The sequence below is a fragment of the Cryptomeria japonica genome, chromosome 2 (assembly GCF_030272615.1).
Source record: "Cryptomeria japonica chromosome 2, Sugi_1.0, whole genome shotgun sequence".
Taxonomy (NCBI): domain Eukaryota; kingdom Viridiplantae; phylum Streptophyta; class Pinopsida; order Cupressales; family Cupressaceae; genus Cryptomeria; species Cryptomeria japonica.
The window spans coordinates 80,944,967-80,972,734 of NC_081406.1; the positions used below are offsets into that span (position 1 = coordinate 80,944,967).

The window sequence follows — 27,768 nt, forward strand, 5'->3', positions numbered from 1 at the left end:
TGATAATTCAAGGATTTATCATGAAGTTTCCTAAATTTAAACTTAATCTATATTTTTACGTTCCAAGATATATTGCTTATTATGAAATGTTGTGTAGGTGTCAAGATGGCAACCCCAAAGCCAGGAGCATCCACCAGTCGTCCAGCTCTCATGAAGGAAGATCAAAAGAATGAAGAATTGGAGACCAAGATCGTGTCAAAATGGAGCAACATTGGATATACCAACTTGGGAAACTTAAGTGTGAAGAAGTTTCGAGAGGTCCCTTACATTGGCAAGCCATCACCTGTCGCAAGGAGAATAATTGAAAGTGGCATTATCAAGGCGGTCGGCTTCCCTCCTGCAGTCCAGTGCCATGAGTTGATGATCGAATGTGCCCGCCATTATGACCCACAGTCAAGATCGATCGTGTCCAAGGAAGGAAACACTTTGGCTTATCTTTCAGATGAGGCTATCAGTGAAGCTCTTCATCTACCAGAACATAAAGACATGATTTACAAAAGCTTGGAGGGAGCTAGATCCATGTACGAAGATGATCCAGACACTTGCTTGAGCATCATCAACAAGAATTGGTTACTCAAAAGTCGTCCTCGCCTGAGCAAGATTCCCAACACACCACACAGGATTGACTTCTAGGAGGAGTACAGAGATTTGATAACCTTACTCAATCGAGTTACAGACGCTCCTCAAGCCTTCTATTTTGAGAAGTGGATGTTCTTCTTCATCCAAGTGATAGTTCAAGGAAAAGGAACAATTCGTTGGGCTAGAATTATTAGCCATTGCTTGGACGTACAGTTGAGAAGATTGAAGGCTACTAAATCCTTCCACATGAGTTCGTACATCATGTATGCCTTAATCAGGAGTTTTGAATATGCAGGATTACCTCACAGAGGAGCAATTGGAAGAGGACCTGGAGAAGTCAGAGTTTGTGACTCTTATGCTCATTTGCATCATCCACCTGGGAGTAATTACAAGTTAGTCAATGATACCTTCACAATGAACATCACCAGGACACTGCAAGGCGGGATTCATAATCGGCTATCTCAGGAGGCACAAGAACTTGTAAAGAGGTATGGTGCTTGGTTTATCCAATTCTAGAAGTTTACATATATCAGAGTTCATGGGTGTCCTTCACCTCCATACATGTTGCCAAGATATCCGACAGACAGGATAGTATTACTTGAGGTGACTAGGCAGTTGGCAGCTTATGCAAAGGCATTCAGACACAGGCATGGAAATGGAATTCCTGTACCTATCATATTATGAAATTCAGTTGAGGTATGTCCTAATGTTCCAGCTTTAGATGATGCAGAAAGGGAGTTGGCCTTATATTCATTTTCATTCGTTTCATTGAGGGAGAATTTTGATCCTTATGGATATATAGAAGAGACAGTTGGTAGAAAATACAAGCATGAATGTTAGGTGGAAGACTTTTGGATGAATCTCTCAGATGATTTAGAAGTGAAAAGAAAGATGCATTCCAGATTGCCTTTGGATTTCATCGGGAAATGCAAAGTTTATAGAGTGGCCGATCAAGCTCAGGACAGTGGCAGGCACCTCCAGTCATCCTATGATAGAGAAGACAAGGCAATAAAGATAGATTGGAATGAACCTGAGGTTGTGGACTTGAAGAATTTGATGGCTCCAGTTTTGTCTTGTACTCGCAGATGGGTTGATGTGCAACATCAAAAGTTGAGAGAGCAGAATATATCAATGACTTTTACTTTGGAGGAAAGGTCGGCAGAGGGAGCAAGTGCAAGTGAAGGCCATCCTCATCCTAGAAACACAAGTGAAGGCAATCCTCACCCCAGAAGCGTAAGTGAAGGCAATCCTCATCATAGAGGTGCGAAGAGGAAAGAAAGACCTGAGAAAAGAGAATCTTCCAAGAAGAAGCAAGAGGCCAATCGAGATCGCTCGTCCGGCACATCTTCTCGACAGGAGAAGAGGACACTTGAAGTGGAGGAATCTATGGAATCAGTGGTTCAAAATGATAAACATGAAGGAGGACAGGCATCTCAACGTTCATCAAGTCAATCTCCCCAGGTCAATGAACTACATGAAGACAAGGATGATGATGAAGCAACATCTCCTCTCCGGAAGGAAGAGTCACTACCTAAAGAAATACAAGTTAGAGAGAGATCCGCCATTCCAGATTGGTTGAAGGAAAGACTAACAAGGGTGATTGTGATCGAAGACGAAGAAGATAACGTGATTGATTTAGATAGCCTTGTTGGAGATTCTCAGAGAATAACAGAAAAGAAGAAGGCCACCAAAATGTCCAAGATGATCAGAGATGAGATAGGGTCCAGGAAGTTGCAGATAGCTACACCGGCAGTGGACAAGTACGAGGGTGAGATCCTTGCAGAAGAATATGATGTAGAAACCGTGCCTAAAGAAATACAAGTTAGAGAGACAAGGTCCGCCATTCCAGACTAGTTAAAGGAGAGGCTAACAAGGGTGATTGTGATCGAAGATGAAGATAATGTAATTGATTTAGAAAGCCTTGTTGGGAATTCTCAAGAAGTGACAGAGAGAAGGAAGGCTACCAAGATGTCCAAGATGATTAGAGATGAGACAGGGTCCAGGAAGTTGCAGATAGCTACACCGGCAGTGGACAAGTATGAAGGTGAAATCCTTGCCGAAGAGTATGATGTAGAAACATTTGTGCTTGGTCCACTCACAGCCGAGTAGACACTGAATGAGGCAACTGATTCATTTGAGGCACTTAAAGATAAACTTAAGGAAGAAATGGAAAAGAGTAGAAAACTTGAGAGAGAGGTCGGTGCTTGGAGAAGCTACTTTAGCCACCTCAGTCAGCCCTTGGTACGTCAGGATCCAACAGTATCTCCCATGCAAGCACTTCCCCTTGAATTAGTTGGTGAGGCAGAGAAAGTTAAGAGCTTGGTCTAGCTTATGAGCTCTTGGATTGACAAATCCCATACAGTTGCCATTGAGTTTGCAACAAGAATGATGCAGACCATTCATCGGGCTATCCAGGTCCTTGAGATCATCCACAACCTAATGATAACAGTAGCCGCCTTTGCTCATACTAAAGGTGTTATCATTCTTGTCCTTCAAGTAATCAGGCAAACATCGAGGAAGACCTTAGCACAAGAAAAGATAATCGATGGAGCAGCTCATAATTTACTCCAGTGGTCTACTTTACTCTAGATGAAGGAAGTTCTTTTCGAGGACACCAGCGCCAAATGCAATCAAGTGGAGGAGGTCATCCATCCAATCCAGGACAAGGTGTTTGGGGTTTTATGCACTATTCTTGGCAGAAGGATCGAAGTTGAGACAGATGTGGATCTCCAAGAATTAGAAGAAAGGGTCAAAGTCATCTTTTGCAAAGATGAGAATGTAATTACAGATGAGCAAAGAGATCAAATGTTTGCTACTATGCTCCTGATTGAGAAAATCAAGGAACTCGAGCCTGAATGGGACGCAACTCTTCTCAAGGCCTTTGATCAGATTATTCACTTGGAAGAACGAATGAGGAATCTTCCTGAGATTCCTATTGCTGAGATCGAGGGAATCGTGTCTAGATTCATTGCATATGCTAAAAAGGAGCATTGGAAAGGGAATAAAGTTCTAGAAGAGAAGTTGTTATAGATGACATGGCACCTTAATTGTCATTGGTCTATGTTTCCTAGATTTTTGTGCCAAATTAAATATTTGGCTATGCATTTAATATTGTGCAATAAAAAGGGAACTTTTGCAATAAAACCCTAATTAGGGTTTAGGTGTCAGAATCTCAGCCGTTGATCTTCTTTTGATCTGGGCCGTCCATTGTAATTGAGGATGCTATATATACCCTCATTCATTTTCATTTTGATATTAGAATAGAAAATTAGAAAGAGAGAGAAATAAGAAATAGTTAGAAGTTTAGAGTTTTTTGAGAGAAGAAAGTATTTGTAGCAAGATTGAGCTTTGAAGAAGGAATTTCAAGCAATTGTTGTCTATTTTGGCTTTGAGATCAATAAAATATTGAAGTTATGGTGTTTTATTGCAATTCTTGTGGCTATCTTCATGGTTGTTTGTTTTCTTGAATCATTCTCAATCGAAGTAGTGTTTAAATTTGAAGGACTAAGTGTTGGGCTTGATCTTTGGTGAGATTCACATTCCAAACCACTAGCTTCTTACTGATTGTGGGAACGCCTTGTGTGGTCAACTGGAGAGATTTGAATTACTTAAACCTTCAATCGTCATTGAGCTTTGATATGTGCCTTTGTGGTAGTGTCCATGATCCCTGATGAATTGAAAAATCATTTGTTACCTTAGAAGATCGCATCAATTTCAGTTGAGTTGTTATTTCATGGCAATATTGAAATTGGTAGAATCTTGCCAAGACTAGCCTACATTGGGTCATTCATAGGATTAGATTAAAATTTATCCCTTGCAAACCCTACCTTTTGATTTTTTGAAGAATTTGTTAGTTTAGAGAAATCTTGTTCCTGCAGCTTGGAGGACGTAAGGCCCCTTGATGAAACAACATTTACAACGAGCACTGGTGCTTATCCACACGTAGAGACCCTACATAAAAGAACATTGGAGTCACCCTGATTGATCCTTTTTTGCGACATCTTCATCAATCAGAGGCTTTATTCAAGAGAGGATAAGGTACCCTTGGGTATTTTATTTTGTGTATGATTGTGTACAAAATACACGTCAACAGGATGTTAGAATGTGATCAAAATAGATGTAATGTCCTCTTCCTAGGTGACAGGCAGTTGAGATGGGATTGGCCTATCATCGAGGTCCCGTAGGTCAGAATGGTAGTTTGGGGGACCCAACCGAGGGTTGTGGAGCTCAACAGGGAGCTTTACGAGTCTTTCAGTTTGGAGTTTTGGGGTGAAACCATGATTAAAATAGAAATATTAAAGTTGGCCTTATGTGAATAGTAACAGAGAAACATAAGAGGAATAGTGAAAAGTGTCCTCCATCCTAGTAACTTAAGTTGTTTTTTTAAAAGGGGGCCAAGTTCACAATGAAAAATTATACCCTCAAGGATATTTTATGATTTTAAGGCCAAATAGTAACCCCAAAATAGATGAAAAAGCATTTTGCCTATCATTTGGATTCATTTTTTTACATCTCCATTTTTCAGATCAGCAGCTTGCATGAGAACTTCAGCAGCTTGGGCTTCCAGGAACGCTAACTCTTGGAAGAATTGGGGAATTTGGACGAAAACCCATCTCTCTGGGTGTTAGTTTCCATGAAATTTCAGCTTCAGTGTGCATATGGCAGCCTCTTTTGGGAATCTTTGAGCAGATTTATTAGTTAGAGGGCAGGTTTTCTTCAATCAGTTGCAGGACTGACCTTTTAGAGGTCATTTCCATCTTTTTCCAGCTCTATTTCAGTTAGCCGCTTCATTTTGGGTAGAAGGGTTTCAAACCCTAGAATGTATTTAGGGTTTTGACATTAATTGGAGCTGATTTCTATATTTCTATGGGCTGGAAACTTACATCAGACTTATGAGTTAATGTTAATGGTACGTACACTGCACTTTTAAGCAAATGACAGTTACTTATTTGCCTTCCTTGTGTGTTATGCATTGTATTAGTTTAAATCAGCAGTCTCTTTATGTCATATTTGAGAATTTTGCATAAAACTTCAAAACCAATCAAAACAAAAACAAAATCCAGTCAAACCCCATCCAAATATACGCTGGCCAAAGACTTATCAGCAATTAAACACTGCACATAACCTCCTAATTTGGATCAGATTGGGAAAAAATTGGAGTGGGGATCTTTCAATAGAGATGTCATATTTTGTACATAGTTTATAGTTCAAATCATTCCTTAACAAAGAGATTACAAAATAATAGTTGTTAAAAGGAATCTATTCTTGTATAATAGGTTTGAAGTCAGTTTTTTCTCGCATAATGGTTGAAAGAAAATAGTGATATTTATTGATTGAGGGAATTTATTCTCATAATAAAGAATTTAAAGGAGTTGAACACTTATCCCTTTACATGCAGATTAATATTGTTGAGACATGGACAAACTAGGACTCGAACCTAAAACCTTCCATATGCTGCTGGAGTGCTCTACCACTGAGCTACTGGCCCCTCTTGGACCAGTCCATCGTTGGTCCGGGTGTAGCTAATTTCCAACACCAACACCCCCCCTTAAGCCACACCTCTCGTGTGCTTGGGGCTCCTAGCCTGGACCTGGCTTTGATACCATGTAAATGATATTCAAATTTATGTTCAAAATCTAAAGATTATAGATTTTGTCTCTCTTTTATTTTCTAAGAAGACTTTCTTTCTATATTTACTTGAAGATATATTCAATATTTTATTGCTGGTTACTGATCGTAATTTCCTTTGTATTGCAGATCGCTATATAGAACATTAATTGATTTAGATGTCTTTCTACAACACTCGAATGGCATATATATATGTAAATAACCTTTGATCAAGGCGTGCCTTGATCTTGACATGTCCGATCAAGACATGTCTTGATCCTATGAAGTAGATGTCGTTTCATAACAAATAATAACAAACTTTATTTATACCCGATACCAATCGGTGTCATTTCAAATGCTAATGATTATTGATTAACCAGATAAGAATCGGTTTATTATAAGTGTAGATCGATAACCAAAATCGGTGATAGTTATCATACACGATAACTATGATATGCAATATTAATACGGTCTGATCTGAAACATATGAACAGGATCATGGCATAAGTAATATGATCATAACATGATCAATGGCAAGTTTGTATATGCTGTTTAAGTATCGATATATGTGTCATGTCCCTTCTTTAGCTCTATCTAGCAGAGACATGTGTGTTAGCCTATTATGGAGTCTTGTAGGTTGGCAATGGTGGATAGAGACTCAGTCAGGATATTCAGTGTCTGGATTTGGTGTTTCTGGCAGTAGTAGACCAGTTTGGAGCAGTTCCTTGATTTTAGGAGGCAGTTCCTAGATTTTAGGAGGCAGTTCCTACTTTTTAGGAGGTTGTGACAACGTCCAGGGTTGGGGTTCCATGAGACCATTCCTTTGTTTCAGTTTCAGGAGATTTGGGTGTGTTTCCTAGTTTCTAGGAGCATCCCTAGATTTTAGGGATGAGACTGCCAGTTGATCCATGATTTCCGACATCAGTCACAGACAGGTGACACGTTTCGTTTTAGACTTTTGGAGTCATTTGAGCCTTCTGCAGCTATTTGGGTTATATTTTTAATATATTTAAATATTTCCTAAGTTAGCGTTTAATTAGTTAAATAAGGCTATGTTTATAGCCATTTTGGAGTAATAAGGAGTTTTTGGTTTCATCTAGATGCATATGCCCATGTGTTATAGCTCGTTGGAAAGGTCTTCAACTTTTCTAAATGTTTTCCATTTGTCAAGGACCCTTTTGATGAATGAAATTCTTTTATATTAAAAAAGTGGCGTTTTCTCTATACTTGGCGACTAAAAAATGAGAAATAAGACTTTATAAGCCTAAGCGCACTTTTCATACACTTTTAGGGTTCGAGCTAGAGGGAAGGAGTTATAAGGAGATGGTAACCTAATTATCAATCATCTTTTACACATTTTCATCTTTGATTTGGAGAATTTGCTCTAGAGAGCGATTCAGCATCTGGGACGAAAACCCCAGGGTCTTCCCTGTCTGGGACGTAGCCCCCAGCACAGTGGTTATTTGGTTCTTGCATTCAATTTTCAGTGCCTTAGAGTTGGTACGATATCTTTTCTGGAGGATTCAGTGGACAGAGTTAGGGTTCAGCGTGGAGATTGGGGTTTCCAGCTTGGAATCACCCAGCAGCCGTACGGCTGTACTTTGCAGCCATTTCTCTTCCCACCTGGAGCTATGTAAGAGCTTTGGACGTTTGCGGCAGCCTCCTTATTTATTACAGTATTCACTCTTCATCCAGGTTGGACTCATTGCTTATTGTAATCTTCTTGGAATTGTTTGGAATCACTATCGGGATAATTATTTGATTTAAATAATCAAAAATCTGCTTGGTACGATTCTAATTTGGCTGTGTATGAACAATTATTTCCAGTACTCTTTTCATGTACTTGTTCTTCAATTATTACTTGCTGAAAAACTATCAAAACATAAAAAGAATTCAACCTTCTGCAACTTCTGTCTATTTCTGGAAGATTATAGTAATAAACAGGAAATTCAATTAAAAATAATTAAAAGACTTACAGCAGATCAGCGAAGGGATCCATCAAGGATCTTTTAATATGCAAATCGATACTTGAAATCATGAAATATATATGAAGATGATTATAACAAGTTTATTCAATCAAACTGATTGGTCAACATAAAGTCTACCATTTGTTTTGTAATTTCATTGATAAGGTAGATGATTGAATGAGAGATAAATGAAGTCTCTCATTCAATCATTTATCTGACCAAGGCTACTTAGTTTCAACACTCCCTCTTAGCTAGGGAAGATAAATGGAGAACTATTTAAACTTTGAGATAATCATCTAAGTATATAGCATCACATTTCACATGATAACCAATATGTCATATAGCACATGACAAGTGTAAATATCACATCATCTCGTGATAAAGAATGTTTCCTATCTCATGATAGGATGTATTACATAACCTTGTAATACAAAGGATCATATCACATATGCTCGTGACATGATGTATCACATAACTCGTGACACATAAATATATCACATCATCTTGTGATATAGATATCACATAACACGTGATATCAGTATCGCATAACAAGCGATACCATGGATATAAAATGCCCGAGCATATTAAATTCTCCTTATATCCAGGTTATGGTATGTGCACTGACATTACGTCACATAATGTCTACCATAACATATCATGGCACATCCATGAGTCAAGATAATATCAAGTCAACATGATATCAACATTACAAGATCGCCACCTTATAATGTTAAATAGAAGTGTTCATTATCTAAAAGATCGTCACCTCTTAGAAATGTACACAGGGGGTGGAGCCCATAAAGTCATAGCATGACAAAAGAAGTTTACACATTAAACATCTCATATATTAGTACATATTACAAAGCAAATTACAACTCAATCATACCAAGACCTTTCCTGAAGTGTTCAACTTTCACTTTGGATAGTGGTTTGGTAAGTATGTTTGCTGTCTGATCTCCTGTACTGATATACTTCAACTGAATCACATTCCTATCCACCATATCTCTCACATAGTGATAAGGAATCTCTATGTGTTTGGATCTATCATGAAATACAGGATTCACAGAGAGTTTTATACAATTTTGATTATCATAATGGATTATAGTAGGTTTCAGTGGCTCACCGAATAATCCCACAAACAGTTTCAGGAGCCATACTGCTTCTCTTGCAACCATGGAAGCTGCGATATATTCGGCCTCTGTCGAACTTTGAGCTACTGATGACTGTTTCCTTCTAATTCAAGATATCATGGCTGAACCCAAACTGAAGCAGCATCCTGAGGCGTCACACTTCCAACCCAATCTGAATCGTGAACCGATGAAGATCCAAATCAACTTTCTCAAACTTGAGGCCATAATTAAGAGTACCTTGAAGGTATCTCATAATATGTTTCACAGCCATAAGATGTATCTCCTTAGGCTCACACATGAACTGGCTCAAGGCATTTATTGCATAACAGATATCAGGTCTAGTATTGACCAGGTACATCAAGTATCCAATCATCTGCCTGTAGAGAGTAGGATCTACAAACGGGGAATCTGTTGCTGCCTCCTTTGGCTTGTGAAGATTTGTTTCCATGGGAGAAGTCATGGGTTTGCAGTTCATCATGCCAAATCTCTTCAATATGTCTAAGGTGTACTTCCCTTGATTAAGCACAATATTGTCAGAGTTTTGCCAAACTTTCAATCCAAGGAAGTAATGTAGAAGGCCTAAATCCTTCATATCAAACTCCTTCTCAAGGTCTTTCTTACATTGATCAATAAGGCGATCTTCTCCTGTAATCAAAAGATCATCAACATACAAGATCAATATCAACATATCACCTTTGATTCGTTTGAAGTATAGATTTGGATCTGCAGCGTTCTTTGAGAATTCCAATCCCATGAGGTATCTATCAATTCTTTCATACCAGGCCCTGGGGGCTTGTTTCAGTCCATATAGGACTTTCTTTAATCTGCACACATGTGATTCTGCATCGTGGATCTCAAACCCTTCTGGCTGCTCTAAGTAGATTTCCTCCTCAATTTTCCCATTCAGGAAAGCGGTCTTTACATCCATTTGATGGACTTTCCATCCTTTGGCTGCTGTAATGGCTAGTACTGCTCTGACTGAGGTGTATGTAGCAACTGGAGCGAATGTGTCATCATAGTCTATTCCCTCTTTCTGTGAGAACCCTCTGGCTACAAATCTGGCTTTATGTTTCTCTATGCTACCATCTGCAGCATGTTTGATTTTGAATAGCCACTTGGATGAAACAACAGATTTTCCTTTTGGTCTAGGAACAATTTCCCAAACATCATTGTTTAAGATGGATTTATATTCCTCTGACATGGCATCTTTCCATACTTGATGTTTAAGTGCTTCTGATACATTAGAAGGTTCTGATTTGGAGAGATCATTCATTAAGGCTACATAGCTAGTAAATCTTCGGGGCCTCTTACTTTCTCCAAAAGTCCCTGAAGGAGCTACAGAGTTTGTTGCATCTTCCATTGTTTTGTGAACCCATAGTGGTCTTTTCTTAGGGTTTTCCTGGGGTGGAATCTGAACTTCATTCTCATTCTCTTCTGAATACTCCCTCTGAACCTCAGGAACATGATCCTTTTCTAGGTCTGAAGATGGAGCATAAGTTTTTGACTCAATAGAGTATCTAGCCCTTTTGAGGGTTACGTCTTCTTCAAATATTACATCTCTACTAAGTTCAATATTACTATGCCCAAGTACAAATACCCTATAGGCTTTAGAAATTTCACTATACCCAACAAAGATCCCTTTTCTTCCCGAAGGTTCTAGGTTTGTTCTTTTCTCTTTAGGTATATGAATATAAATAAGGCATCCGAATATACTAAAGTGAGTGATATCCGGCTTTATTCTAGTGAAAACTTCTTCAGGGGTTTTGTCTTCAATGTGGGAGTGAGGACATCTATTTTGTATGTATACAACGGTGTTGGAGGCTTCTGCTCAAAGATGAGTTTCTAAATTTTGATCAAGGAGCATGGCTTTAGCTGCTTCTACAATAGTTCTATTCTTTCTCTCAGCAACCCCATTTTGTTGGGGGTTGTAAGGAACAACGAACTCCCTCTTAATCCCAGCTTCTTTACAGAATTCCCTAAATATGTTTGAGGTGTATTCCCTCCCATTATCAGTTCTTAGGGTTTTTATTTTTTTTCTTGAAGAGTTTTCAGAGAGAGATTTGAATTCCTTAAATCTCTTGAGGATCTCTTCAGATTCTTTACATTTAAGAAAGTAGATCCAGGTCTTCCTGGAGAAGTCATCAATGAATATTACATAATATAGAAACCCTCCTAATGAAGGTACAAACATGGACCCACATAGGTCTGAGTGAACTAGTTCTAAGACATTGCTTGTTTTACTAGAACTATTCTGAAAGGAACTCTTAGTATTCTTGCCTAGGGCACACCCCTTACATGTACCTGAATGGTATTGTTTTAACTTAGGTAAATCAGTGACTAACTTTTCCATTGAAGATAGAGCACAATAGTTTAAATGTCCTAATCTTCTATGCCAAATTTCATTAGAATTTGCAATCTCATGAAGTAGAGCTAGGTTAGGTTCAGAACATACCTCATACAAATAGCCTTTCCTATGCCCTATGGTTATAGCCTTCTTGATAGAAGAATTCTTTGGCCATGCACACTTTGCTATTCATGAAGGTTACGCTATACCCATCATCTTCAAGTGCAGAAATGAAGACTAGGTTCCTCTTGATGCCTGGAACGAAAAGAACTTCGGTGAGTTGGAGAGACATGCCTGACTTCAACTTAATGGTGCAGGTACCAATGCCTTTCACTGGATGTGCAAAGTCGTCACCAATAGTTACCTCTACATTAATCTCTTCTAACATGGAATCCAATAGTTCTCTATAACTTGTAATGTGTCTTGAAGACCCACTGTCTATGATCCAGGTGTTAGATTTGTTGGATACTTGGTTAGAGAGAGCAGAGTAGAATACATGTTTCTCGGAATCATGCACTTCCGTATTGTTTTTCACTTTTGCAAATGTAGCTTGTTGTTTAATTCTATCTGGATGTCTTGCTACATAGTGCCCATATTGATCACATCTAAAGCATTGAATATGGGAAACATCTTTTATAGATGAACCTTTCTCACAGTGGTTCTTCCTCTTCTTGAAGTGTTTCTTCTTGCTTTTCTTGTGGGAGTTCACATTTAGGACATGGAGATCTTCATCTAGGTTCTTCTGTTTGATACCTTTCTTGTTTAGTCTTGACTCTTCTTGAAGACAATGTGATCTTAGCCGGTCAAAGTTTGTATATTTAGCCCTTGCACTAATGCCTTGAACGAATGTTTCCCATGTACTAGGCAAACTATCTAGAGCAATAAGTGTTAGCTCTTTGCTTTGGATCTCATATCCAAGTGTTGCCAATTCATCCCTTAGTGCTAATATTCTCATAAAGTATGCATTGATTGATTCTCCTTTATTCATACTTATATAATTAATTTCCCTCTTCAGAGCTAGGTTGGAAGAACCTGAGGCATTCAAATTTGAGAAGTTCAAATCAAAGGTTATAAACATCACATTTCTCCATGGCCAATGCTATCAGATTTGAAGATAGACTTGAAGGGGGAGATAATTTCTCTCTGCTTTGCAAGTGTTTGAGGGTCATATTGATTAAATCTGCTTCTTTGTCGAGCGAGTTCTATGAAGTCTAGGGCCTGTTTTGTCCCTTTTTAGGGTTTCTGCCTTCTATCCTAGATTTTAGGGGTTTTTGTTAGGGTTTTAGGAAAACTGGACATACAACTGGAATCAGGATCTTTCAAGGAACCTCCCAGTAAAATTTGAACCCAAACGAAGCAACTTTCTATTTTTAGAAAGTCCCTATTTTTTAGGGATTATTTCAAGTCTCGTAATGTCGTCATTTTGCCAAAAATCAAACTTAATATTTTTAGTAAGTTTCTATTTTTAGTAAGTGCTTTTCTGACCTATTTTGCCCAAACCTTGACATTTTGAAACACTTACTATTTTGGGAAAATCTATTTTTGGCAGGATCTTCACAGGAAAACACTGAAAGCTGAATATCTTTGAAGACGCTGAAGACTGAATGTTCCTAAAGACCATTTCTAAGTCCGAAAGAGGCAGAAGGCAGACAAGTTGGATTAAAAAAATGGTAAGTCCGAAAGAGGCAGAAGGCAGACAAGTTGGATTAAAAAATGGTTAAGTTTGGAACTCCTATTCCAGAAGAGGAAAGCATGCAAAATCATCCAAGTCCAAAAATTCACATCAATCCACCAATGTCATCCTGATCCGAAAATGGCCTGAAATTTGATTGTCTGAAAACTTTAAAGATCTTCCAAAATCCAAAATTTGCATTATGATTCCTATGGACCTGAAACCACTCTCAAACATCCTGACTGAGTTTGTTTTTTGTTGTATCTATTTTTTGGATCAAGATGGATTCATTCAGCACTAATTTGTTGGTGGGGAAGTTTTCATTTCCCTCAACATAGAATAAAATACACAAAGTATATCCTATCTTCTCTTGACTAAGGAAACCTTGTATGGCCTCTGATTGTCCAAACAAGATATCCTCAAGGTTTGTAGTGTCAGGTCTTGACTAAACTTAGGATAACTCTGTGATGATGTGATTTGCTGGTAATCAAAAGGGACCGATGCATCTAACAAGCTAGTTTGCATCTAATATGGCAATCTAATTAGAGAATCTAGGGACAATGATAGTGACGATTGATGCTGTAGATAGACAAACTACAGATGAAACTAACTCTTGCTTAAGCAAAGATAAACTCACAACGCAAAATAAGAAGTGCAATCTCCAAAGGAAAATAAAAGATTTTCAGATCATGAACATACATTGAGTACCCAATTTTGGCACAACTCAAATAAACATCCACAATTGAACTAACAACAGTAATAGGCTCAGACTAACCATGCACAAAAACTTACAATCAGCAAATCCCCAATGGTATGAAGTAGAAATCAATCCAATATCCTCACATGTCATCATTAAAATCACTAAACTTTAACTAATTTGATAAAAGAAACCATGCAAACTTAAGAAGGCAATAGGCAAAACACCATACTTCAATGCTTTATTAATTTGCTTCAATTGCTATTACAATAATCTGTGTTCAAGATCTCCTACTCTACTCTAATTCTACTTGCTGGCTACTGCTACTTCTAATCCCCTTACAATGACAGAGGCATTGGTCTTATATAGATATTACATTTTACATCAACTGCTAGGATTTAATCCATTCAGTGACCCAAATTTGCCCTCTAGAGACCCCAACAACTTTTAAGTAATGATTTCAACATCTCTCAACCACTTTTCAACTACTTTACAACTACTCCCACTTCAAGACAAATTGATAGCCTGGCAAAATAACTGTTTGCCACATACGGTAAACGATTAAACGTAGAAAGCAAATGCACAGAACATAATAGAAATATATTTAAGAACCAGTTTCTGTATTAATTCAACAGTCCATGTACATCAAGTGCTTATAACATCACACCCAGATACGACTATGATATTGCCACTACGAAGGAAAGGTATGCAATATATAATACCCGAAGGGGTGCGATCAACCATCGTGTCCAACTGCCCTTCGGGAAGACTAACTGATTGCCGTAATCCATAATTGCCGACGACAACATGACATAATACGACAACATGACATAATGTTTATTCCTGGCAACATCATCCCCCCAAAGAAAATAAGTCGTCTCCGGATGACTTAATACAAAATAGAGATGATGTTCATACATTAAACAGAATCAAGGTATAGAACTGCAGGAACTGCTGACGCCAGTTGAGCCGGAAACTGATACACCTGATGCGTCCTCGCCTGGAGACCCTTTTCTACTACCATCTCATGCTCAAGTGCGTATGTCACCATTATTGCTTTCGCAAGGAGTTTTTTTTTTTCCTTGACATCACAGTCCTCCAGCACCTAAACCAAACTTGTCTGCAAAACACACTTTTCAGTCTCAGCCTCCACCAACTGCTACTCAAATGATACCGTCTCCCTAGCCAATTTGTCCTCGATAGCCACCTGCGCTGCCTTCTCGGCATCCAACTCCTGGGTACGCTGAGCTAAGTCTCACGCTACTACTGCCTCCAACCTGGTGGTCAGCTCCTCCCAAGCCCTCTGTGTATCCACCAAGCCAACCTCACGTCCAGCCAAGACATACTGCCTCCAACCTGGTGGTCAACTCCTCCTAAGCTCTTCGATTCCGAAGATGATGCCAGTTCCTCACTAACCAACTGCGTCCCGAGGTCTATGATAAACTTCCTTCCTCCATTCTCCATAGGCAGAGTGTTCTTCTTCCAGTTGTGGGTGGCCTTGGCTGCCACCAGCCACCCTCTCCCTAAGATCGCATCATACCCTTTTTTCTTTAGTGGGATTACCACAAAGTCCAGTATGAAGGGTTGTGTCCCAATGGTAACTTGCTGGCCCATCAGTGTCCCGATGGGTTTGATTCCATGCTGATCTGCTCCCAACAGATTGAATATAGATGGCTAGAGCATCGGCTTCCCCAGCTTCCGCCAGGTTTCTTCTGGAAGAACATTCACTCCTGATCCACCATTAATGATGGTATCGGTTAGAATGGTGCGAAGGATTCCCATCTCCACAATGGCCGGGTTCCTTCCAGTGTTAACTGCCAGCAGCCTGGGGTCTATTGCAGATTTCCTAGGAACATCTGTGCGGTGGTTGGTATTGGTGCATGGTTGGGAGAGATTATTCAGCAACACCGTTCGTAATTGAGGCATCATCTGGAGGAGGTCGTGTACCTTCACAGGCACCTCCAGTTTTAAAATTTGATTTAGTATAGCCTCCTCCACCTCCGGTCGGCTGGAAGTACCCGTCGTATCCTTCGCCTTCGCCCCCTCTCGTATCTCTTTCTCAATTTCTTCCCATGCTTCTTGTACCCTTCGCTTCTTCGTCTCCGGGTCTGGGCACATTACTTGTCTGGCTTGGGCGCGGGTTACGGCCAACACTTCCTCTTCTTTGGTTTCCTCAATATTGAGCAAGTTGACGCCAGACTTCGGGCAGGTGGTGTCTTCGTGGTCTCCTGGTCCGCACCATTTGCACAAATATTGTGTGGCCTCTCCCTTCGGGCAGTCTTCGGCGAAGTGCCCCCATTGGCTACATGCTCTGCATTGTATCATCAGTCGGCCTTTGGAGTCGTATTGGATCCGGCTCCCTGTATTGTTATTGTTGTTATTGTTGTTTTGTCCTCCCCACCGGTTATCTCGGTAGCCTCCCGATGTTGCATTGTTGTTCGCTCGGGAGCTGCCGTTATCGCCCGATGTAGTTGGTTGTTCCTGTAAGCAATACTTGTTGGTTTCGTGTTTTCATGTTGTAGGGGCATTCCCTGGTGGGATGCCCCATCAATTGGCATATATCACAATAGGCTTTCTTTGGGCAGGAGCCTTTCGTGTGGCCGTCCATCTTACATTCCATGCACCAAAGCTCCCCTTCGTCGGTCTTGCTTGGAGTTCCCTTCATAACCTTCAGCTCTTTCATCATCCTCAGCATGTCCTTCTGCAGGGCTTGCACCTTTTTGCCGGATTCGCCGTCGCTGCTGCTTCCCTCGGAAGAGTCATCATCCTCGGACGAGCTATCCTTCTTTTTCTTCTTGGATGTCTTGGTCTTGCTCTCGAGATCCATCACTCTATTATATGCATCTTCGTACGAGGTTGGTGGAACAATTTTCATCTTCTTTCGGATGGAGTGTTTTAGTCCCTCCACGAACCATCTCTTTTTCAACCCATCCGCTGGTTGACTCTCCATTTTCCCCAACAGTTCCTTGAGCCGCCGACTATAGGCTCGCACAGTCTCGTTCTTGTTCTGCTTTGTGCCATAGATTTCGGCTACTATTTCATTGTCGTCTCTGAGGAGGCGAAACTCTATCTCGAACTCCTTCTTCAGGTTGGGCCATGTGCCGACTTTGGTCTTATCCGTATCGGAGTACCAGTCGATGGCCACTCCCCTTAAGGTTGCTGGAAATTGTTTTACCCATTTGTCCTGGTCGGTAACACTGTTCGCTGACCATATGGTTTCGCAAGTGCGGCAATGGCGGACGGGATCTTTCTTCCCGTCGTCGTTGAACTCCTGCAACTTCTGCTTACTTGCCATCCCACTGCTGGGTTTCGCTCCTCTGGTGCCTTGTGTGCTTGTATTTGGTGATCCTCCGCCTCCGCGTCCTGCGCCTGACCCTCCACTCGTGGGTCCTCTGGAGAAGGTTGTTCACCCCTAACCGAACAAATTGCCTCCCGTACGGTACCCTTGTGCTCCCTCGGCACCTTCGGCCGTACCGTCACCTTCGGTCGTCTCCCTCCGGTTGGTCATCTCCCTTAGTTGTCCTTCGAAATGGACAAGTTCTTTAGTAGGTCTCTGGTAGCGTCTATCAGGTTTAGACTTCGCCTTGTTTGTTCCACCAACTCTTCGCGACTTCTTACCCTACGGTGGTATTCTGGGGAATTGTAGAGTTCTCCTTCGACACCCTCCGTGACTCCTTCTAGGTTCCCTTCGGGAAACCCTACGATAGTGTAGAGAGTGTAATTCTCTCTGTCTATCTCTGCCTCCGCAACCTCCGTGAGACCTCCTGGGTTCCCTTCGAGCAACCCCTCGGCCGGTCGTCCGTCGGCAAGCTGCCTTAGCCTACTCCTTCGTTCTATCCGTTGTCTGAGATTTAACGCACTTTGTGCCACTTCCCATTCATCACTTTGTATGTTTTTATTTTTGTCCTTATTTAGTATATTGGGCATAAATCACTTCCGTACATCGCAAGCACACACCATGTACACACAAAAAAAAAAACTTTTATTATTTTCCCTTTCGGCCACAATTTATGTCAACATTGTGTCAGGATTATTACAGGGTTCAATTTCCCCTTCGCCTCTTGCCATCACGCTTTGCGTCGCAACGACGATTGTTTTCTTTATACTGTCGGAGGATTTGTTGGTGTCGCTCCTCACGGGCAATCTCCTCTAGGCGGGTTCGTTGTGCCAGTGATGCCTGTGCAAGCAACAGGGGGAGGTGGTTCATCAACCGATTCACTACGGGGCTAACTTCCAGTGCGGTCCACACGACACTTGTTGGGACTTCAACCTCTGTGGCCTCTCTTCGAACGTAGGTCTTGATGGCCGCCTGAAGCAGGATTGAGAATTCCCTCGTTGTAGTGTCCTCTCTGTCGTAGAGTTCTGTTTGTGCATCGTCGTCCTCTCGTTTAATCTCACTGACAGTTAGGCACATCGTGTCCATATGCCATCCGCTCCTTCCTTTCTCGAGTATGTCTAAGCAACGGCACCAAATGTTTGCCACATACGGTAAACGATTAAACGCAGAAAGCAAATGCAGATAACGTAATGGAAATATATTTAAGAACCAGTTTCTTTATTAATTCAACAGTCCATGTACATCAAGTGCTTATAACATCACACCCAGATACGACTATGATGAAGCCACTACGAAGGAAAGGTATGCAATATATAATACCTGAAGGGGTGCGACCAACCGTTGCGTCCAACTGCCCTTCGGGAAGACTAACTGACTGCCGTAACCTGTAATTACTGACAACAACATGACATAATACGACAACATGACATAATGATTATTCCCGGCAACAATAACAACTTTTGTCACAAAGACAAAATTAGCAACTGTATAAATAACTAACTTTTGTCCTTATATTGTATTAAATTGGGCCCAAAAGTTGTCATTTTACAACAAATTAATTGCCATTACAACAAATCATATTCCAGCCATCTCCAACTGTTCCTTGTCTATTTCTGCATGTATCCTGTAGCACCTTTGTAGTCTCTCACTTCTTTCCAGAATTTTGGAAATGGCATCGTTTGGCTTTCTACACTTTGGTAGTGATATTTCATCTTCATACTTTGTCATTGGCTCTGCAGCACATTCTTCATTGGCACAACTCTACTGATATTTTGATCTTATGTTTCCCATTTGGTCTTAAACAATCCTTTGGCATGCCTGGTAACGACATTCTGAGGCACTTGTATGATTAGCTCTCTTAGGTGATCCATCAACCTTGGTTCTCCTCTGCAAATTGCTTCTTCACTTTGGCAACGTGCCTTGGATCCTTTGTCTCCAAGCTCCGTCCCAGTGGCATTCATCCTACAGCCATGAATAGGTTTTATTACCATTGCGAACCTTAAAGATTTTAGTGTTGGCCTTTCAAATATCCTTCAATTTGATCGACAATCATACTCTCATGATGGACGTTTTGGCAGATATACTCCTGTTAATAATCTTGGCTTGTATACATGAATCATAACAGGCAAATTAGGGCCCTCAAAGACTCTAAGGAAACCTTTAACCTTGGAAAGTTTGGAGACTTGGCATGCTGCAAGCATTTGTTCCAAAACCCTGACTTAGGATGGCAGATTGGATTTTGAAACCCAGCACTCTATGTTGGAATCTTCAGACCTCTGATAACTTGGGAACTCTGTTCTAGGACTGAGATTAATAAATCTGACCTTGAAACTTGACCGTAGGAAGGCAATTTGAATTTTCTACCTTAAAATTGGAATGTAGGAAGGAGAAATGAAACTTCGGCCTGAAACTTGGGGTTAGGAACATAATTAGGAATTCCTGAAATCATTCCTACTGCTGAGTTTGGTTCCTAAGCTGTGAAGTTCAGTGTTAGGAAGATACTTAGGAACTTGGTGAAAAACTCGGGCCTAGGAGCAATTCTGGAATTTAGGCCTTTGAATAAGTTTGGACATTGCAATCATCCCTCCTTTATCTGAGCTTAAGTCTGATTCTGCAATTTGCTCAATGATGTTTTGACTCATCAGTAATCTTCATGTTCTTCAATCCCCCAAGTCCTTCTTTGGACCAAGTTTGGTCTCTTTTGCATAGTGAAAATTAGGTAACTCAAACCTTGGAATGGTATTTGGAGTTCTACACTCAAGGCAAACTCAGACTGAGGACAATGGTTTTGCTGCAAATTCAGATCAGACCCTTGGACTCAGATTTGGAAGCTTGGGTTATGAAGGACCTTTAGGATGAACATGCTGATCTTGACCTGCAAACTCGGGTTAAGGAGAAGTTTTTAGGAACGTGTTGTGACGTTTTCACACATCGCCCCATTGCAAATGGGGACCCTTGCTTTTTTGCTTTTTTAGGGTTTGTTTTTTGGTCTTTTAGGGTTTTGTTAGTTAGCCTTTGCATTTTGAGTGCTGTCGGGGAGTTAGAAATAGTTAGGAATAGTTGGAAGCAGTTAGAAGATAGAGAGAGAATAGCAATTAGAGTAGAGTAGAGAGAGAAGGCAAAGATTGTTGCCAAGATGTTGTAAAAGACTTGTAACTTCATTGAAGAAATGGTGAAATTTATGGGTCGATTCGACAATTTGCATGGTCTTTATACTTCTCATATTTGATTTCATGTTATTAGATGAGTGGAAGAAATGTGCTTGATTGATGGTGGAATTCGTACATCCATACTACTAGCAGTTTGTTGATTGCAGACTTGCCTTGCGTAGTCAACAGGAATCGTTCAGCTTAAGCCTAACTTCAATTATCGCTTCTTCATTGATATGCATCAAACCTGATGGTGTCTATGTCTGCAGTGATGATTTGAACATCATAAAGCTTTCCTTCGAAGATCGCACTAACCTTGTGGAGATGGTCCTGGGATGTCAAAACAAGACATAGTTAGAATTCCATCAAAATTCATTGCTCTTACATTCTTAGTGTTAAGATTAGATCTTTTCCTCGCCCTCATCTTTTTCTTTTTTTTCTAAGCTAGTAAGAGCCTGTGTTCCAGCAATATTCAAAGTAGATCAGACGTTCAATCATCAAATGTAAGTCCCCTTGTGATTCCAGCAAATCACATCATACCACAGAGAGCTTATCCACACGTAGAGACCCTACATACATGAACCTTGAAGTCATCCTGATTGATCCTTTTCGCGACATCTTCAGCATTCGGAGGCTTTACTCAAGAGAGGATAAGGTACCTTTAGGTATTTTATTCTGTGTTTGATAGTGTACAAAATACACGTCAACAGAACGCCATGCCTTGAAATGCACAACTCCTTAAATTTGGGCTTAAGACAAACTTTGGGAACTCACTTTCAACATTCGGTCTCAAGAATGTCCTTAGTATTATTGTCTTAATCCTGATTTTAAAGCAATATCCTAATTTAGGGAGTTTTGGGTGAAAGTTTGGTGTTTAAAAGGTTTTTGGGAATAAAGCCTTTATTCCTAACTTTAATGCAACCACCAAATTTTTGGAGAAAAACTCTGATTCCAGGCTGAAACTCCGTACATGGAAGGGCTTTGTGATTAAGGCTAAATCCTTATTTGTGTGCTATCACCGAGTTTGGAAGTAAACATTGACTTAGCAGAAATTTGGAATTCCTAAAGTCTTCTTACTACTGAATTTAGGGAGGTCATGGGGCTAAATTAGGTGTTAGGAAGGTCTTTAGGATTAGGGACTTATTCCAATTCTGAGTTATCTCAACTCCCAAAACCTATATCTGGCCAACACTTTGGTTTATCTTAACTTTGTCCCTTGTCCATCTTTGGATCAAGTTTGACCATTGAAGGCTCCTCCCCTTCTTCTCTTCATTTACTTTGTTCTTCTCATGCTTAAACTTCACCCTATGCTCCATCCTCCATGCTCCCTCGCTCCTAGGATGCAATTCAAATTCACATCTGCTGAAAATTCTCAATGCCATATGGCTCAATGTCCAAATCTGATAATGATTTCCTCAGAGCCATTCTAACTGAAGCCCTATTCCTCTATTCTGATTCTCTATGCTCAGAGGATGCATTTTGGCCGAGGCTTTATACTTCTAACTTCTCTCAATCCTTAGGAGATTGATTTGATGCAAGACCTCTCTGTCTCCTGCTACCCTCAACAGGACAGAATTGCTACAATAACCAGCAAAGTAGACAAAACAAAAGAAAGGGGGTCCCGTTCGGAGCCCGGGTGTGTGTGTGTGCAACGCAACACAATTGATCCAGATATAGGTAATGAATTTGAGGGGGAATCAACTAAGGACAACCAAACCCCACAGGATCAAACAGCTGAATTGGGAGAAGAGTGCAATCATCTGACCCTTCTGAATAGTTGGCAATGGGCAATATGTGCCAAATGCCCATTCAACAAGAAAACTCCTTTACACCAGTTTGCAACATTGCTTCACATAAATGTAGTAGGTTATTTATGTGAAAATTAGAATTGGAATGCAATTCGATGCAGCAATAAAGACAAAATTGTGTACTGTGCATGCATTTCAAACTCCATATTTATTTTACATCTTTCACATTTCACTTGCCCCTTGGTTTCAATCGCTTTGTTAAGAAACAAAATTGAAAATGGTGACAACTCATTTCAAGTTCATTGGAATAAATTAGCATCTATCACAGCTGGAAATATACGACAAGAATACAGTTGAAGGTTTTTGGCTATGGTGATTCAGATGTCCAAACATCTTTGATGATTATTATATATTCTTAATAAAAATTATTGACTACATAGACCAACCGGCTCTTGACAGGCCACTGCATATGGATGTATTTATGGAGGCCACAAACTATGCTTCAAATGTTTGCTTGCAACTGCTAATGAGGTGATGTTTACAGCTGAAAAATGTATGAGTTCCTATCAGACATGGTTGCTTTCTTGCATGGCCTAACGATGTGTAATACATCCATAACTTGGAATCATGTCTTATGGGGTGATCCACCTTCACCTTAGAACATTTTATGTAAATCTGAAAATAAATTTATAAATTCTCAATATAGAAAACCTCCTTATGCAAAGATCTGCCAAAAGTGAATTATATATATTATCTTTATGATTTGAAGATTAGAATGAATAGAATGGAGAGAAAACTATGAAAAGAGAAAACAAGATCAAGAGATGAGAAGATGCAAATGGATGGTGAATGCAAGCAAGTTTGCATGAGTTGCCTTGGAAAATGGTTGGTAGACATCCAAGAGCAATGGATGGAAAAAACAATGTCTATTACGCAGAGTCTTCATTACACCATTTTGAGTACCACTTTGAAACAAAGACAGTCAAATTGAGGGTAGCCAGAGAAGTCCAAGACACCTGCTTTGATACCATATGGAAAATGAGACAAGAAGAAGAGCTAGAGGGTCCACAAGAAGAATCTGTCGATAATTAGTGTTCGTCACTCTGTTTATTCATTGAATGGCTTTATGTAGCCATTCAACCTTCTAACTACCCAAACCACTTAATAACTAACTAATTACAAAAATCTAATAAATCAACATAAATATGCAAATTTAATTATTACTGATTTTATGTCTTGTGCAAAGGCTTCCTAATTCAAGTTGCTGCCCTATAATGTCAAAGATGATGAACACAAGCTGATTGCCCTCCTCATGTGGTTTTGCTTGCATAAATATCAATTTTTTTCAATGCTTGTTACTCTTGACAAAATAACTGATTTGCCCCTTTAGGAATGGTACAGCATCCTTAAATCATGCCAACAATGACCTTAAATAAGAGCAAAACCTGAAAATCTGCAAATAAGTAATTATGATGATCTTCCCAAGTGTGATGCTCAAGGTGAATGGTAGAAATCAATGATGTATGATTTGTGGGTTTTTGTCCTGACCTATGGAAATGGAAATCAAAGAGGGTTTTTATCTGTAAGGATTTCTGAAAACAGCCAAAGTTCATCGTCCTTGGATGGGTAGAATGAATTCAATGCTTAATTTTGGAAATAAATGAAATGCTAAAGTGAATGTTAGATGCCAAGTGAAGCTAGTAATTCTCCTCCTAAACTGTTCCAAAGTGGGTGCATGATTAATAATTTTCCTCTAAAATATTAAAAATTACTTGTTTATAATTAAGTGTTTAAAACAATTTAATTAAATAAAATAATATTATAATAAGTTCCCCCTTAAATATAAAATTAGTAGGCCCAATTTATAATAATTTAAAAGAATATTTCCCTTGCTTTTATTATGAAAAATTTAGCACAAAACGAGTACCAAGATATTAATTGATAGGATCAGAGTAAGAGCTTACTTTTAAATGTGTGATTAAAAAGAATAAACTAATAAAGTAAAAAGAACATTCTAAAGTCTATTCTAAAGTTGATATTCTAAAGCTAATTGACCATTATTAATTAATAACTGCTTTAATAGCTATCATTTAGCCTAATGGAAATGGGGATAGGTTAGAGGTGTTCTTCTTGGAATTATTTTTGAAAAGGGGACATGGCATTGCAATTTTATTTATTTTGAGTGGCTGTATGAGTGAACTCCAGATTGGGCTTTCATCAGTAAAATTCAGAAGGAGCAATACAATTCTTATCAGCTACCGTTCCATTTGCTATATTATCTATGGTATTCAATTTGACTTTCAAATCATTTTATTGGTTGATATTATATTGATTATTGTTTCTGTTGGGTGGATTGTATGAGTTTAAAATTCAGTATATGCACATTATCAAAGTCAATAATCTCTGATTTAGTGATGTAAACTTGTGTGGTTCTCCGCTAGTTTTAGATTTTTCAGTTGTTCTGGAAGGCTTGCCTGTAGAACCAGTTTCACATCATTTTTAGAAGTTGTAATTGCAATTTTGAGTTGTGTGGCGTGCTGCCAACAAGAATAATAATTGAATATAATTCATATTGTTTCACCTTTCGCCACCATCCTGTCATTCCGAGATCTCAGCGATGAAAAGATGTTAAGTTTTCATGCGTAATCATTGTGTAAATGTAAAAAATATAAAAAGATACAGCTGGGGACATTACATATATTGTGCAAGTTCAATTCTTTGCTCTTTGCATGAACTGGCAAATTCATTATTCTTCTGTTGTTTCAAATTTGATTCATATTGTTTCACCATATGCCACTATTCTGCCCTTCTGAGATCTTGGCAATGAAAAGGTGTTAAGGTTTCATGTGTAATCATTGTGTAAATGTCAAAAATACTAAAGATACAGCTGGGGACATTATAGGACATTACATTTGTTGTGCAAGCTCAATTCTTTGTACTTTGCTTGAACTAACAAATCTTTATTCTTCTGTTGTTTCAAATGTTCCCATTCACAATTTTTTTGTTACTAGATTGTGCCAAAGATATGATATTGCTAAAATTGGAATTAAAGCACATAGAGCTGATTCACTATATTGAACAGAGAACAAATGATGCAAAAAAGTTTACCGTCACGAGGTAAATGATACAATGGTTTCCAAATTAGGGTAACACGAAAAAGTAATAACTACTGAATTATTAAACTAATTCTGTATGATGGTTGTATAATATATTACTTGTTTACTAGAAAGTGATTCAGCCTTTATGGTACTTTGCATATAAAGACATCTGAGTATGGATTCAAACTTTGTTGCATGTTGTTTATTGAATTTGGGGATGCATTTACTTGTTGAAAATTAGTTTTGCACAAGTAACAATGAGAATTTTTTTTCAGCAAACCTATTACGTCAACAGGTGACCTTAGAATGATATAATGACAGCAACATAAATTACAAGCTTTATGTACTTGCCCATATCTGTTATAATATCATCAGTTATAAAGACTAATGGTGCAAAAGAAAAATGTGATAACCTACAGTAGCATTTCAGTGATGATGAACAGATAAGTTTGAATGTTTCAAAATTATGTTGGTTTGAAATAGGAGAAAGCCTGCAAATTGGAAAAATGATATAGTTTTTCCTTAGGACTTATTTATCTGTGAAAGTTGGGCTGTATAATTAAAAACCTGCTTTTAAGGAATAATTTGTGTTTTACATGCATGTAATTGGAAAAATACCCTTTTTTGGAATTACACCTGAGTTTGACCAGATAATTCTTGTGTTTGACTACTGTGCCTTGTGATGGATCTGAATGGCAGAGGAAAACTGCTTTCCAGTTACTTTCATGTTTCACCTGAGTAATGGATTTTATGTAGCAACCTATTACAACAAGCACTTCTTGTTACCCAAAGTACACAGAAAATTTGATAGTAAATATTTGGTTTGTGTATCTGTGTTAATGATTGAGTGATCTTTTTCTATTAGAAATTGGCGAATTTTATTTTTTTTGTATAATATCCTAGTCATGTATGGTTACCCACAGGTGGTTTATTAAACTTGCTTTGGATGTTTGCAATTTCATTTTCATTGATTTTTATCTTTTAAAAGACAGATCATATTGTGTTCCAAAGTAATAGGCTGAAAAGCTTTTTTTTAATGTATTGATTTTTTCTGTTGTTTGTGTGTTAATTCTTGGTTGATTGAGAGATAATAAGAATGGGAAATGATATTTAACGTTTAACTTACATATTCAGTTCTATTTGGTTTCAGAGAAACATTTGGTAATGTTGATAAATAAATATCTTTCTAAACATTTCTGTATGAATTTTGCACTTATGTTGCTGTATACCTTAGATTATATAATATTTTGAGTCCTTGAGGATACTGAATTTTAGCAAGTCTGACAGGCCTTCTCTTTTGACATGACAGCAAGCATCTGTGTTGGCTATGGAGGCGTATAATATTCTGCCAAATTTGGTAAGTAGGTATTACAAAGGAGGCATGTGCTTGCTGAATGGTTTTATGTTTACAGGGATCATGTCTTTGAATCTATGTTCAATTTACTGTTTACTTCAATTGTAATGTTATATTTAGGATACATGGTACTAGTTTTGAAGCTAGTTAGGAGGCTCAAGCTTGGCTGTGTATAGTAATCTGGAAAAGAAAGGAGCCCTTGTTTATGCTCACAACCTCTTGCAGATAGATAGGAAATCCTTTATGTTTACAGTTCACACTTAATGGAAATGATAATAGATAATCCAAATTAGTTATTCTTCTTTCAGTTGTGCTATTTGTAAGTTCATTTTGTCGCCTTGGTGTTTTCTTGTTTTCATTTGCAAATTGTGAAAATAATGTAGCTATTGGATATTGTCACACGTTTTGTGGGTAGAGAACTTGTCCTTTAGAGTGCACATTTACATGGAATTAATAATAGACAATGCAAATTAATTATGTTCCTTTCACTTGTTTCATTTATTGGGTTGATTTTTCCTCTTCATGCCTTTTCTTTTAATTTGTTTTGTCTAGAATTTAAATTTTCTATTAGCGCATTTCTTGTTCCTCTAGTTTTATTTCTTTTTTGTTACCCTCTATTGTTGTTCATACAATGATTCTACAATTTTTATATTATATAAAAGTTTAATTTGTTCTTTAATGTCTTTGAACAATTGCACTTATAAACAAGTTCTATATAAACAGTAGGATTCTTGAAACTCAGTTTGTTACTATAATGTCCCCACTCTAGTCAGTTTCAGTGACTGATGGATTAGCCTATTATTTTGGACTCTCGTAGGCTAACGTTTTGGATAGAGAGTCTCAGTGGTAGTTCCACTTCTTCAATTCAGTCTTGGGTTTAGTTCCAGGGCCTTAGCAGTCAGTGTGTGGGCTTAGTTGAGGGACTTAATATTTATAGTAAGTCAATCTTGCAGTTGTGCTATTTTTAGTTAGGGCACCTGGATACATGGGGGTTATTCAGTGTTGACTCCAGCTTCAGAGGACATGTCAAAAGACTGAATAATGAAGGAGATATTAATATTTTAGTGGTTAAGTCTAAGTTACCGG

At 38.8% G+C, this 27,768-nt stretch overlaps 1 protein-coding gene across 7 annotated transcripts in view; it reads left to right on the forward strand.

Moving 5' to 3' along the window:
• Window positions 1–27,768, forward strand: part of LOC131078854 (DNA ligase 6) — a 323,121-nt gene that overhangs the window by 99,561 nt on the left and 195,792 nt on the right. For all 7 annotated transcript variants that reach the window (XR_009113859.2, XM_058016664.2, XM_058016663.2 and 4 more), the window contains exon 8: window positions 26,638–26,685. Coding sequence is in view for 6 of the 7 variants with exons in the window: in XM_058016664.2 (XP_057872647.1) it covers window positions 26,638–26,685 (48 nt within the window). In the remaining variant the exon portion in view is untranslated. The remainder of the gene's footprint in view (window positions 1–26,637; window positions 26,686–27,768) is intronic.